This window comes from Symphodus melops (genome assembly GCF_947650265.1).
Source record: "Symphodus melops genome assembly, chromosome: 6".
Lineage (NCBI taxonomy): Eukaryota > Metazoa > Chordata > Actinopteri > Labriformes > Labridae > Symphodus > Symphodus melops.
Window position 1 is genome coordinate 8,779,230 of NC_136696.1, and position 14,717 is coordinate 8,793,946.

Here is a 14,717-nt window from a genome sequence, read left to right on the forward strand (position 1 = left end):
GTCCGATGGTTGCAGCCGGGCATCAGGGACGTTGGGTGCTGACTTTAAAGACATGGATTGGACTTACCCTGGTTTCTTTTACAGCTATGTTGTACGAAAAATAGCTCGAGACTCTCTCGACTTTAATCAAAATATTAAAGCATGTGTAGGCTGCCATTGTTGTACACACTGCAATGCACTCTGGAAAGTAAATGTGGAATTCTTCCTCTTTCATCAATTATGCCTTTTTACGGTAATAGGACTTTGATTGCGGTGTTAGTGAAGAAGAGAGTAAAGAAGGAGTTACTCAAAGTAATTACAGTTGAGCTTATCTGATGGGGTGTAACTGCTTCCCACCAAAGAAGGTTGAGGTATGACCAGCCAGTTCTCTATTATTTGAGGACCTTGTCCCATTCAGAGCGCTATAGCTGCACACTTTCAAACAAAACGTCTGGAGCAAGGAGCTTATCTGGAAAACGTTGTTTGAAAAGTGAGGTGGACAGGTTTAGAACATTGTACATACAGCAGAGTTGCAGAGGACTTAAAATACCTTTAAACAAGTCATATAATATTAAATGTGGCTTATTATAAAGTTGTAGCATGCTGAAGCTGGAAATCTATAAAGGCACATGGATGAAATTGTTATCAGTGTCCCCATTGCTTCATGCCCCAGTTGCCCAAGCATGGTCAATGCATTGGACGTTAGCTTTAACAAACCAGACAACAAAGTGCCTCCGTTTGCCTGTGGACATTTGAGTTTATTTTGTGTGTGTGTTATGTGCTTGTGTGTAAGATAATGTCTGATAAGCTGATATAGAGCTATTTAAAAGTTCATTGGAGAATTTGTTTATTTAAATGCATTTATTTCCATCCTGTTTGTGTTGTTCAAAAAGCACAAGTTATTTCCAATGATTCATTTGCCAGCTTAGAGCAGCGGCGTTCTTTTTTCTAGACCAAGACGTACACACACACATGCACACACTTCTCCTTTACACTCAGAAACAACTCCATTTAGTGTTTTCTGTTGTCCCCTCTTTCCCGGTTTTAGTTCGAATCCTTTCTTTCCTTTTTTCACTCCCTTGTCAGTTACCGTTGCTTTGATCATCACTGCGCTTCATCACTGGTAAAGCCACGCGCTGTCTTGTTTATCATCAGAAAGGGGAGGGAGATGGGAAAAGAGAGATAGAGAGAGAGACTCTGCACCTCTCTCTTTCTCTCTCCGTCTACTGCACCCACAGACACACACATACACACTCGCCGAGATACACTTCACCAGTCCTTTGTGCCCGAGGGACACAAACACAGACACCGACGAAATCAACATCTACGGACAAGCTCTGCACTACATCACAGGTACAGTAATGCTTTGTTTGTCTGGAAAGGTTTTTTTGGTTTTGGTTTGAACATGTGCTTGAATACAAGCACATGTGCTTGTTTATACTCTGTGTAAAGCTGGGTTTATTTTTTGAATTTTAACTTTGTCCTGAGTCTGTTCTGGAAAATAAGATTTGAGCTCCATTAGATCAACACCTGTTTTGTGTAAGAGAACAAAAGGAGAACGATAAAATGAGGACAGGACTTTGGCACAGTATGTGTGAATGCGGCGGCTGAGGCTTTGTACAACTCTGTACTCTAAACTTTTCTTCCCCACCCCAACACACAGTGTGTCGTGATGGGGTGGGGGGACAAACATACAAACATGCACACCTATGCACACAAACAGCCACACAAAAAACAATCCCGCACATAGGCACACATACAGTATACATCCAAACAAAGACATACAGTACACCTCCAATAAGAAATCTCTCTTTTGAAAAAAAAGCAGGTTTCGACATTTGGAGAGGTGAATTAATTAACCTGACAGAAAACAGTGCACCACACAACCGATCAGCTTAAATCACATTGTATTTACACTGTTGCTACTTAAAGTGAAAGTACCGAATAAACCCCAAAGCACTTGTTTTAAACTAGCAAGTAAAGGGGAAGGAGAAAAAGAACGTATTATTTTTGGCAACAGTATACTGAGGGGAATGCATGATGAGTCAATAGTAGGTAGAAGTCATAAAGGTTGATTGGATTTGGTGCAAGCTCATGTCAATGATGCCCTTAATCACCCTGCATTTGCTGAATGCTGCTGGCAACACCTAAAAGTATGAAGCTATTATGCCTAACATCATAAGGGTTGATATGAAGTGTGTTTTTTTTCTTATGAAGACCAAATAATTCCTTTAAATGTGCTGAAACACCTGTGTTCTGTCTGTAATGTCGTCATCTTCATGTTAGACTCATAAAGATAAAGCTCATTGGAAATAATTTCTGTATAAGTCGACTTTGCGTGACTGAATGATCAGCAGGAGGATCAAAACACAGCCAATTAATGTTTTTGCTGTATTCCCCTCAAATGTTTATAATCGATGTTGTCAATGTACCATTTAAGTCGGGTACATAATTACATAATTTGGTTGGAGAACACTGCTCCCCTTTTCATTTTATTGCAGGGAGTGTCTTTCTTGTTTTGCTGAAAAATTGTCAAACTTCTTGGCAATGTTTCACTCTCATGCTGCTCCTTTAGCACATGAAACGGCCACTGTAGCTGAGCCTGTCTTCCCTTCGGGAGTGGATCTGTTTCTCAGCTCGAGGTTTATAAATAGATTTATACAGAGCAACACACTCCTGCTTTTGTTCCTGCGTGAGCTTTAGAGAAATGATAGCTTGCACCCTATCGTTGCTCCATATAGCTCTTTATCAAAATATGGATTTAATGTGTTAAGTAGGCTAGCTATTTAGGAGAATCTATTAGAAGTGAGATTCCAAAGGAAAGTTTAATCAAAGGAGACACATTTTTATCTTTTTTGTTGATGTTGTTTCATATTGGTTACAAAAGCGACTGTAGGAAGGTGTTAGAAACGTAGTAGAAATCTAATTCTCTGAATGTAGAATAATTCTTGAGAGACAATTCAGCACTGGATGTAGCTGGTTGTTGCAGCTGCACACAAATAACTGGGAGTGGTCTGCTACATAGCAGTGTCTGACACTGTGCAACATTTTAGTTAGCTACTACCTACTGCCACCTTACACATTCAGATAAATCTGATGATATCCTGAATTTCCATCAACTCAGACAATAATGAAGAATCCCTTAGACCAAAGAGGCAATATGTTTTACTGTTTAATGAATTGATTATTTAAGTCGTTTTGGTTTAGAACTTTCTGAGACTCCCTTTGCCAGGCTTACTCCTTGGTCCCTCTGTTTTGAAACCCCTCTTCTTGCTCCTTGGAGTCTCAAAAATCCCCCTACGCTCCCCTGCCTCCCACTGGCATTTTAAAAGCCAAACAATGGAGGTTGGCACCACAAGTGAGCCACTGGAAGAGCAGTGCTGGTATTAACATGTTTTGCATGCTAATTGCTTCTCATCAGCTAGTGCCTATTGGGGAATGGGACATTGTTGTTTATGTATAGTACAATCTGTTACTCTTCTTTTGCCACTATTATGGGTTGATAACATTTACTCTGGATAATTCAAAGTCAGCAAAAGGCTTTTTACTTTTTCTTTTATAAGGTTTCATAGAGAGTTAAGCATCAGAATCTGTTTATACTATACACTATTAACCTACACATTCTCTCCCTTGTCTTTTATGGCCATCCATGCAGGATCCAATTGACATCTTCTTTCTGCTCTGTTTGATTTTATGCATGAAGTTTACTCCTGTGATTCTGTGAACCTTTTTACTGCCTTTAGACCTGCAATGCACCAACACCAGTACAGTAGATCTTGTCTCTTGTATTTTTATACCACTGCTAGATGGGGCCTGGATTGTTTTGGAACTTCCCTCCCAAGGCTGGCTGCACGGTTCCACAGAGCCTCCTGCAGACCATGTACGTAGGATTGTGAAGCCACTACATGACGTACCATACGATACCACACAGGTGTCTCCTTTATCCAGCCTGTGTGGATTTATCTTTGGCATTTCTTTCCATCCGTTCCATTCTGTCAATCAGCCAGTCCAGTTTTCACACATTCATTTTGCAGCAACAGGCCAAGGCCAGTAAATCCAATAAATATTCATCATCTAATTATCCAACAAATATGCAACGGACAGGAAAAGGACAAGTAGTCCATCTGTCATCTGACAAATCTATCAAGTCTTAATTTTCAATTACAACAGATACAGTTTCAGATATTGAGGTTTGAGGCCGGGAGCAATGCCAGACCTTAAAACAAAACATTTTCCCAAACATAAAACTAAATTATAAAAATAAGAAAATAATGTAACTGACTTCGATCCAGGAGAGTCACAACTTGGTGTGAGAGTGAAAGTGTTACTCTATAAGTGATCTGCTTATTCTTCAGAATTCTTCAACTATTTTTTCTTCTATATCAGAACTAGACATCGCTAATAGTGATACCATAACATATTATTTTCTCAATCTTTTTGAGCTGATTGACTGCAATTTAATTCAGCCCAAGACAACAATTTTAGATTGTCATAGATAACCAATGGCTTCTTTATACCCTTAAAGTTCGCAGATTTCTCCTCCAACCAAAAACCTCTAACAGAAAAGAATGTCCTTCATTGTTAAAGTTAAGCCAAATCTGTGTGAATATCCATACATTCTGTAAATAATACCCAGATTTTTTTGCTGAGCTTGTATCTTTGAAGTAGTCTGTTGATAGAAAAAAAGCGTACCTGCGACTTGAATTATGTCTCCCAACTAACATCTTCCATGCTTAAGTTATTTTATACCATTGCTTTATCATGCTTGCCATCCTGTAGTGCATGAGATGCAAACCTTTAAGTAACCTGAGTGTAAAGCTATTGCCAGCAATATTCATCTCCTCATGATACAGTACGTAAACTGATGAATACCACCTGGGGTGGCAGTTTTGTGGTCAGTTTTGCCCAAATGACTCAGGTACAGTCCAGTATTCATGCTGGCGTTGTCCTATTATCTCATGTTAGTCATGGCAGTGGAAGACCAGATAAAAAAGGCAACAGAAATGGATGAATGCGAGAAAAATGGACTCCAGCATTTTCTCATGAATTTCATTGCCAATTTAGTTTCTTACTTTATGCTTGAAAGCAAAAGTGACACATTGGTTGCCAGTTCATTCTGTAACCGCACTGTTCGATCCCATTGAAGTCTTCTTCATGTTCCTTCATACAGAAGGAAAACAAGCATTAAAACATTTCTTCATGAACATATTATTTCCTTAATATGTGCTATCGCTTACCGTTTACCATAAAAAAATGTAAGACCAAGTACAGGACATCCAGTGTGCTGTGAGTCAGGCTGCATGTTCAACACATCTCTGCATGCATATTATTGCATTTCTGTGATGAAATTTAAATCTGTGTGAAATATAGTTTTACTTTTACTAATACATGATAAGTAAGTGTGGTATATTTGTTGTAATACCAAAGTTTCATGGTCAGAAAGTGTACAGAGTCAGAATGAATGTTGTAATGTGTTAGAGTGCAGGGGATCAATTTTACAAAGTGAATTCTGCTGCTGACATATTATCTATTGACTCTTTGCACTGAGCTGCTCTGTGGTCACTAATAGAGGATGTAAATTAAAAGGGAGGATGGGTAACTAGGAGCAACAGCGTTATTTAATCTGTGGATTTGCATCCTGCCTTTTGGGATAGGTTGTTATTCATTAGAAAAGTGAAATCCTCTTGCCCTCATCAAAATGGCAGCAATACATTTATTGCTATTTCTTGCGAAATGGAAAGAAATATGATCTTAATAATATAATAATATCTGGCATGAATAAATTATTGAGTTATTGCTGCTAGAGAACAAAAATAGCATCCTGCTATCTCAGGATCATTATGCTAAATCAGGCTAAAAATACTACCCATTTTCCTTATCACCCCTTTAAATTCCTTTCAGCTCTGCCTCAGTGTCAACAGGTAAACTATGTCAATAATAGCAAGTGTATCAAATGAAACAGAGGTAAAGTAAAAAGTAGAGTTGACTGGAACAAAGCAGTTTTGAGATACCTGCCTCTTACTCCAATTCATCAAAGGTGAAAGGAAATGTGAACTGATGATGTTGAAAAAAAATGAAGCATCTATATCTGCAATTTGTCTGTCTAGACAGTTTTCCCTTTTGCTCTAAAAACGGTTTACAGTGACATCTGAACCTCTAATCTGCTTCTGCATAATAATGTCTGTTGAATATGAATTAAGTCATTTAAAACATAGATGTCCATTATATTTTTGCGGAGGATGACGTTACAGTGAACTGGTTTGAGAAGAAATAGGCTCAACACTTCTGTAACAAGCTATGAAACACTCCAAAGTTGCTGAAAGATTATTAGGTTTAAAAAGTCATATTTTTTGCCTTATCTTTAAGCACATTTTTAAAGTAGTGGATTCAAAATGGTTCCACATGTTCTCAGATGATTTGCTTGTTTTCTACATTTTTACATGAGCCATGGGAACAAAACGTCCTAGTTAACACCAATTGTGATAAGTTAAATAGGTTACAAGACATATCTACTCCCAGCGATAAGGCCAAGTCATTGTTTTGCAAGTCACAGGTAAGTCTCAAGTCTTTCGTCATAAACAGTCAAGGGGCGGTGGACTACCAACACCCTTAAAAGGAAACATTACATGCTGTATGTTTCCTTTAACTTTCCCCTTAACTTCAGCAAACTTTACTTAAGCATCATAGTCTCACTGATTTAACGAGCGAGCGTTTGAGGTTGCGTTTTTTTGTTGATCTCCTCATACTTTTTGTACACAAAATAAATATTCTGCATTTGAATTCATTCCAGTTGCCTCCCGACGACAAATAACGTTTTTTTTTAATGAAATTGAATCTTTGGTAGCATGTTTGTGCGATAATAATCAGTTTTTTTAACTTACACCTTCTGAATCCGAGGCGTAAAAGTTACACCCAGGTGCAACTCAAGCAGGCTCAGAAATATGCCTAGTTTATCCACTGGACTCCTTAAGCATGGTACAGTTAAATCTTTGGAACATGTGTTGTGTGCCGTAAACACCTGTTGAACAAAGATGGCAAAAAACCCACTTCCTTTTACATTTCAGCGTTACTGCCTTTTAGATTGATTTGATTCCAAAGAAGTGTGCATCGTTTCTCTGAGGGATGAAAAGCTCTCTAACCCCAACATTTGGAAATGAAATTTATGAAAGATAATATTTGCTGATGATGTTCTGGGTTACAGTCTGTTTTTAGGGAACATGAATGAAACCATCTGTCTAAGAAGGAGGCAACTGTGGTTTGCTCAGGATAGTGTTCATCCTCATTGCATGCACTGCTGAGCTTTGCTTCTGGACATGTGGTTCTCTGTTGTTTCAGGAAGGAGTCCGGCTAATAACCCATCTCCCCTCAGTGTATTGCTGGTAACCACACACTGTCTGCCCGTCTGCCATGCTGGCAAACACCCTGCAGCCCTGTGGGCGACCCACAGAAACACAAGAATAGAATTCATTTTAAAAAAATGGATAGTTGGTTGAATTTAAGGTGTGGCTGCCAACTGTGCCATTCAGCTTGAGCCAAATAGATACAGGTCATAGTGAGTAAATGTAGGTGAATATTCAAAACATTTAGTGTTTGGCTTTAGCTGGTGGCCGTTGCTTGATGCTAGATGAAAGGTTAATGTCGTCTCACCTCAGCGAATCATCCAAGGCCAGAGCTTGTTTGTAAAAGATTGGCTAATTAGAGGTACAGTAGATGTACCCTTTTTTAGCATGAAGCTCATATTTCCTGAACCAAGGTTTAACAAGGCAGATCTATTAGTCAGTAAAAGTCAACCATGAATCACAGGCATACAGTCACAGAGGTTGCTCATTTTTTTTGTTTTACACAACTAAAGGACACTTTAACCCCGAAAATTTAGATCAGCATAAAAACATGGCCATTTTTCCATTATCTTTGGAAACTGGCTGCATCGATTAGCTCCTATGCTAACAAATGACTATTCCTGAGATCCAATACAGATGTTGGCTATCAGGTTCAAGGTCATGGGGTTGAGGTCAGGGCTCTTAGTATATCACTATATTTTCAAGATGAACAAAGAACATCTAAATATGTTTACATGTATGGAGTATTTTCCACTATCATTTATACTGGCAAGAACCAAGATGCTGAAGATACATTTTTTTGTCTTTTAATGTGCCTGTTTGCTGTCTAAGGCAGCTCACAGGTTGATCACATGGGTTGTGAATAAACTTTGTCAAAAATCTAAGTCCATTATTTGTATTTCACCATATTATTTAAGACTCACTAATATTGTGTAATTATTACATTTTTGCAATTTTAAAAACTACTATGCAATGTGCCAATTTACTGATAAACAGCCACATGTGATTATATTGGTAACACAAGAGAGAGCTGCCTCCCCTGCCCCCTCCCTGGAGTTAATGTGCATAAAGGTTGCCATGTCCCAGACACGGAAGCTTCAGTGTTTAGCCAGCTCTGCAGCTGCCTTGAAACCTTTCTGTGTTCTTACCTCTATCAATTTCAAAAGCTAAATCTTACGTATTGCTCGTTTAATATAATTTGGTCATCACCGAAAACGGGAAAAAAAATTGCAAGAAAATCTAGGAAAATGAATGTTTTCTGTTTTACTCAAATTAAGTCAAAATAATGTTGCAGTGCTGATTGACTGGCCCTACAATTATCTTCAAGCTGAGTAGATTGCTCAAGTACATTTTCAAAGGAGCCTTGTCTTTTTGCTTTGAATAGTATTTTTGATTTATGTTTCCACAGCAAAACACTCGATATGTTTCTTGACATTGTTTAAGGTCAGGGTTTAAACAGGCAACTCCATCAGCATTTATGTATCTCTATAGGATTGTGTAGGTTCTTAACATTGATATGAATTATGCTTTCTTTTCAAACATTCTCTGCCCTTACAAAACAGCTCAGCAATACCCCAGCTGTGAACCTATTTCTAAGCATGCATGCTCAGCGGGTTGATGAGTGAAAATGTACTTATACTGTAGTTTTCTTTTTTGAAAAAAAGGAAAAAATAGCGAGGCTGAGGCCTCTTGTTGTGGTCCCTGGAATTGAACAAAAAAAAATGCAAACCCTGATATAAGTGGGCTTTTTTTAATAACTGCTCTCACTTCAAGCTGTGCAGCTTCTTCATCCAACTGACACTCCTGGGAACATGCCTGCAGGTTGTTGTCACTGTGAGCATTATAAGTCTCAGAAGATGAACTGAAGCTAACTTCCCTACCTAATCTTTTTTTTTTTAAGTATGTTTTATTAACATTGTGCATTGTCAGACTAATTTTAGCATTATGTAAGATATCTACTGAATCAACCATAGATGAGCTTACTATATCAACAGACTTAAAGGAAACATGCTATGCACAGTTGCTGGCATGTTTGGCAAAAACACAACAGCCATTGTGTCCTCCTATTAAATTTCCTTTCCTGTCTAGAATGGTCTGTATTTGTTTTGACCAGAGAAGCAAGGAGGTTTTGCCCCTCGGTTTGCAAACTGCAAACTAACAGGTGTTGCAGCCATGAAAGTGGATAAGCAAACTGGTTTAGATATATAACTGATTCTCCCAGAAACTTAGTAAAAGAGGAAAAATATTAGAGATGGTTTTGAGAAAAACAAAAAACGATGCAGAGCTGGCTGAACACAGACTTCAAAGTAGTGTTCTAATCTTTTAATTTCACTCTTGTATACGTAATTGTTTCTCTAAAAGCTTATTAATAAATAGATCAATCCAAGTTTGAAATATGAACATTTGCGGATCAAAGACAACCTTTTGAAACGCTTTGTTAAACTGCAGCAGTTGGAGATAACAGGTGCTCAGCACTTTGTCTTCTACACATTTCATGTTCTGCTAGAAAGCAACATGAGCTTCACTTCTGTACATGGGCTGCTGTAAAACATATCTCAACAGAAAGTCAGACCCTTGAGGGTGCACGCCCTCTCACACCATGACTTTGGTGCCACCAGTGAGAGCTGAGGCAGAAATAGACCTTTGAGTGAGAGCCTTGTCAAAGGTGTGAAGATGGGACAGTGCCACTGGACACTGCCTGTGTCCTCTGTAATTTCTTCAGTTTTACCAGAATCAACTTTTTTTACCTCATGGTTTATGTATGTATGAATGCAAAAGTACACAGCATTCATTACGAAGTTCTGGCCTTTTCTATTGCTTGCTCACTTACAGTATTAGACACCATTAGATACATTTTCCAGAGACACAAAGCTTTCAACTAACATAGCTGACAAGGAAGCTTTTATACCAGAAGAGAAATTTCTCTTCTGGCATAAAAGCTTCATAGTCTCTCTGAGTTTTAGTCTGGAGCTAATAGCTGATATTTAATATTTAATCCTTCACTCTGACATTGATATATCTGTTGGTAGCTTCTTACCAACGGGAGACTTCTTTAGACCTTCAGCAGCTCTAAATTACAGAGAGATTCATTTTAAAAAGGTGGGCTCCACCTTTTTTCCACTTTAGAAACTGGGACTTAAAAACACAACAATGGTACATGATGTGAGGATATGCCTGTCAGCAGGTGAATCTGCTCATTTTACATCTGTGCACAAGGACAACTACGACGATGGAGAGGTATGATGTGAGGTAGTGAATGTGGGACATGTCACTCCCGATTAAAATCTCTGTTCTGATTGACTGGAGGAAGCTCCAGGGAGTTAAACATAAATAAATCCACTGAGTTCAATAACACCAACCACTGAAAGTCAAAAAGTCAACAGAGAAACAATCAGACAACAGATAGATTTATAAATAGTCTGCATGTGGCAGTTCTGTGAGTTTGTGGTGAGGTTCAGAATTTTTATAGCTAATATGCTCACACAAACAATGAAAATATAATGTTTATCTGTTATAATGTTTATCATGTTCACCGTCTTCTATCTGTTTAGATAAATATGTTGTCCTCTCTTATTACATCATATCTCTTTATGACAGGGACAAAGCACAGATTACTTTCTTTTAACATTTGTCAAGCAGATGTCAAACCAAATATTTCACAAATTAAAAATTGGACAAAAAAAATCTGCATAACGTCAATAGCATTAATGTATTAACAACTAAACAACTTTCTGTCCTGTAGTTATTTTAGTCTGGACCAAAGTGAACATCCAACTACATATTCCAACTAACCAACTAACCAACCCAGCGGCAGCTAGCTATAAGGGAGCATACTTAAAATTACCTAAGTCATTACAGTTCACCCTGAGGGTAAAACAAATGTTTACCATCATTAATAACAAGCCATCCTCTAGTACAAGAGTATGGCTGGACACATATATATCACAATTCCACCAATAATTGTTTTATATAAAAATGAAAATTTACCAAAAACAAGATATGCTGTTAACAGAAGTGTATCCAGGAGGAATGCATTGTAATCTGATTGGTCACCCCAGGGGCCTGTACTACGAAGCAGGATTTGAGGTTAACTTCAGGGTTAACCCTGGGTTTTCAGTCCTACGAAGGTCGTTTACTTCTTACCAGGATATATCACCATGGTAACTTATGCTGCACACCTAACCTGCTCCGGAGTTAAAGATAGGAGAGCAAATCTCCACCCACTGACCAATCAGATTTTTAGATTATGGAGCTCCCAGAGCTGATCGATAGGGGAGATGCATGATTTTACATTAGGCTCCGTTTAATTAGTGATTATTTTTTACTGATATCCTTCAACAGAGAACGAAAAAGCGCAGGAGCATTTGAATTGTGGATGTATTACGAATAGCTTCTTCTGGCTCTGAAATGTATTTTCATATTAATGTTTAATGTCTCCATACTGCTCCGCTTGTGATGATCGGAGCTGCAGCTGAAATAAAACTTCTCAAAGTGTGAGAAGCCTACTCGCCATTTTAAAGAGTCAGAGCAACATATTCAGTTCAGAGAAGAAACAGGAGTAATTATAGTCAGTTCTAAATATACTAACGATGGGACAAATATAATAAGCCACAGTCTTCACGTTAATACTCGCTATTTTTTCTTTTTAATGCCATTTTGTCCGTCCTGCATTTGTTGCTAAAGCTTTAGTCTTTGGAAGCCTGTTTGTCTTAAACATCTCAATATAGTTAATGTAGTTTGATCAGAGTTTGTCGATATGACGATCTGTTGACGGCAGACAGTGATGATTGTGATTGGTTAAATAAAGTTAACTCCGCCCCTTGTATGTGAACACACTCTCTGAAACTCTGTGTTTACTTATCAGGTTGATAACCAGCTTCGTAGGACTGTTAATCACGATCTCAGGGTTGAACTCGCTTCGTAGTACAGGCCCCAGGTGTCAGTCTGTTTGCAAAACCTTGCTTGTAGCTTCTTTAAAGTTTGGCAACAATTACACTTTTTCTTTGTTGCAATGAACTAACTTATTTGATATCAACATTGCCATCAAATTTTTGTCAGCTAGTGTGTAGGAGTCTTTATGTTTAAAGTATAAATGTAGAATTAGGACATACATCTTCTAATTGTGTTTGCTTTATGCAAACCCAGTCAGTTCTCTTGTCCAGTACCCCAGTTAAAAAAGTCTGGACACATCCCTGGCTTTTAACAGATTGGCTGCTTTTACAATGTGCAGTATCTCTTCAGCTCTTATTGGATGCTGGTACAGTCCTCTGTGCTGTCTTTTAGGTTCACTTGAGTGGACTTTAGTGTTGGGTCCTTGTTGCTTCTTTTCCACACACTTCATCATTAAATGCTTGTTAATTGCTGGGAGAATCAATTAAGATTTATAGTGCCACTTTATAACACATGTTATCTCAAGACACTTCACAAAAAACAGGTAATATACCATAGAAGTGTCAGTTAGACTTCATATCTTTTTTCAGTTGTTTTCAATGAGTAGAGAGTGTTTTCAGCTGAAAGCGGCCGCCTGGATGAAAAGTGTTTTTTACAAGCACTCTGCTGTTTTTGTGCATTAAAAACGTTTAACTTTTCAGAAAGGCGCTATTGACGTCACCAACCCTTTTTTCAACGAACCAATCACACGGTTGAATGGCCGGTTGTTGTAATGTTGGCAACCAAAAACAAAATGAAATATGAAATATGACTGGAACTGGGCTTCATCCAGTTGCAACTCCAGTTGATATTCCCTGTATTGTTGTTTCCTACGGATCATGTTGTACCCACATACTTTTTTTTTCATTGGAGCGCTTCCGAGCACACAGCCAGGGCTCTTCTGCCCGGAAGAAATGCTAGGTGGACAAGTCGGAGATGAAGGGCAGGGGGCTATGTATCCTTTTGTTATCTGCTTTGAAGTGTAGCAGCCATATGTTTAATTAATACACTTGAGCAGAGACAGTAACCTTGTAGTCTGACCGTGACCCAACAGATTCGCCCGTACTTTCAGTAAACTTTTCAAATAAGACACTTTCATTCCAATGCTTTACCATGTTTTTTTGTTTTTTTTTGAGCAAGTTGACATTAATTAAAGAAAGGAAGAAAAAATACAATAGAATTAATTAATACATGAATTAATTAATACATGTAAACATGACGTAAACTCTCACTTGTGGAAAGACAGATCAGATTTAAAATACACACAGTGTGCAGCATTAATGATATTGATGATTATTATACATCAGAGTCATGTGGCGGTGATGTTGTTAAACAGTCTGACTGTAGATGGGATGAATGACCTGCGGTAGCGCTTAGTCTTGCAGGGTCGATGTCTCAGTCTGCTGCTGAAGGAGCTGCTCAGAGACCCCACAGTGTCATGCAGGGGGTGAGAGGGATTGTCCATGATGGATGTCAGCTTCACTAACATCCTCCTCTCAGCCACCTCCTCTACAGAGTCCAGAGGACAGTCCAGGACCGAACCGGCCCTCCTGACCAGTCTGTTCAGTCTCTTCCTGTCTCTCTCTGTGCTCCCACCTCCCCAGCAGACCACTGCATAGAAAAGTGCAGACGCCACCACAGAGTCATAAAACGTCCGTAACAGAGTCCTGCACACTCCAAAGGACCTCACAAACTGCCTTTTGCCAGTAAATGTTTCTTTTCTTTGTATTCGGTTGTCAGTTTGAGTTTTCTCTTCTGACTCACTTTCACCGTGTCATTCTCTTGTCTCTGTTATGTGCAGGACTTTTTGTGCTGGCCTAGTTTCCAGGTATCGATTTAGTGATTGCATATTAGGGCCAGATGCTTCCCCTCCACATGACTGTGTCATTGATTTCCTGTCTGACAGGAGGGATCTCTATGAACCTCACTCCTCGCTCTTGCCTGCTTTCCCTTTAACTCCTCCTCTGTTATTAGACTATTGGGACCAAATATTGGCGCCAAACCTTCTATAAATTACTCTGACTAAAAATGGCGTCTTTATTAAGCAGACACCTCCCATACTGTGCCTTCTGACATTTTAAGATTTAACTCAAAGAAAACTGCTTATCAATATCTCTGCTCTATCAGTGTTTCTAGCAGAAGCAGCAGCTTTTAATGGCCATATCTTTGTAAAAACTTGGATCACAACTACTCTTTTAAAGTGGTTTTGCACAAAATCCATAACATTTCCAAATATGCTTGGAGTAAGCAACTGCATTTATGAATGCGAAAAGCCAAATTTTTCATTCTGACTTTTCAAAAGTGTTTCCTGCCAGCCCCCTTGTAAATATCCCTTGTGGAGTTGGAGATAAACTGATGCAAGCGCGGCAGGAAATGTACAAAATGTTAAACTTTTCCGCTCAATACACAGAGTCACAGCGCTCGTCGATGTCCCTTTTGGTCTGAGCAGCCAATCAAATGGAGTAGGAG

At 38.7% G+C, this 14,717-nt stretch overlaps 1 protein-coding gene across 7 annotated transcripts in view; it reads left to right on the forward strand.

Annotated features, from left to right (window-relative positions):
• Positions 1-1,119: 1,119 nt before the first annotated feature.
• Positions 1,120-14,717, forward strand: part of ndrg4 (NDRG family member 4) — a 53,039-nt gene continuing 39,441 nt past the window's right edge. For 2 of the 7 annotated variants that reach the window (XM_079346644.1, XM_079346645.1), the window contains exon 1: positions 1,124-1,332. Coding sequence is in view for 4 of the 7 variants with exons in the window: in XM_079346642.1 (XP_079202768.1) it covers positions 3,786-3,859 (74 nt within the window). In the remaining 3 variants the exon portion in view is untranslated. Of the gene's footprint in view, positions 1,333-3,785; positions 3,860-14,717 lie in introns of all 7 variants that reach the window. The other 5 variants (XM_079346642.1, XM_079346643.1, XM_079346646.1 and 2 more) reach the window with 5 other exon arrangements.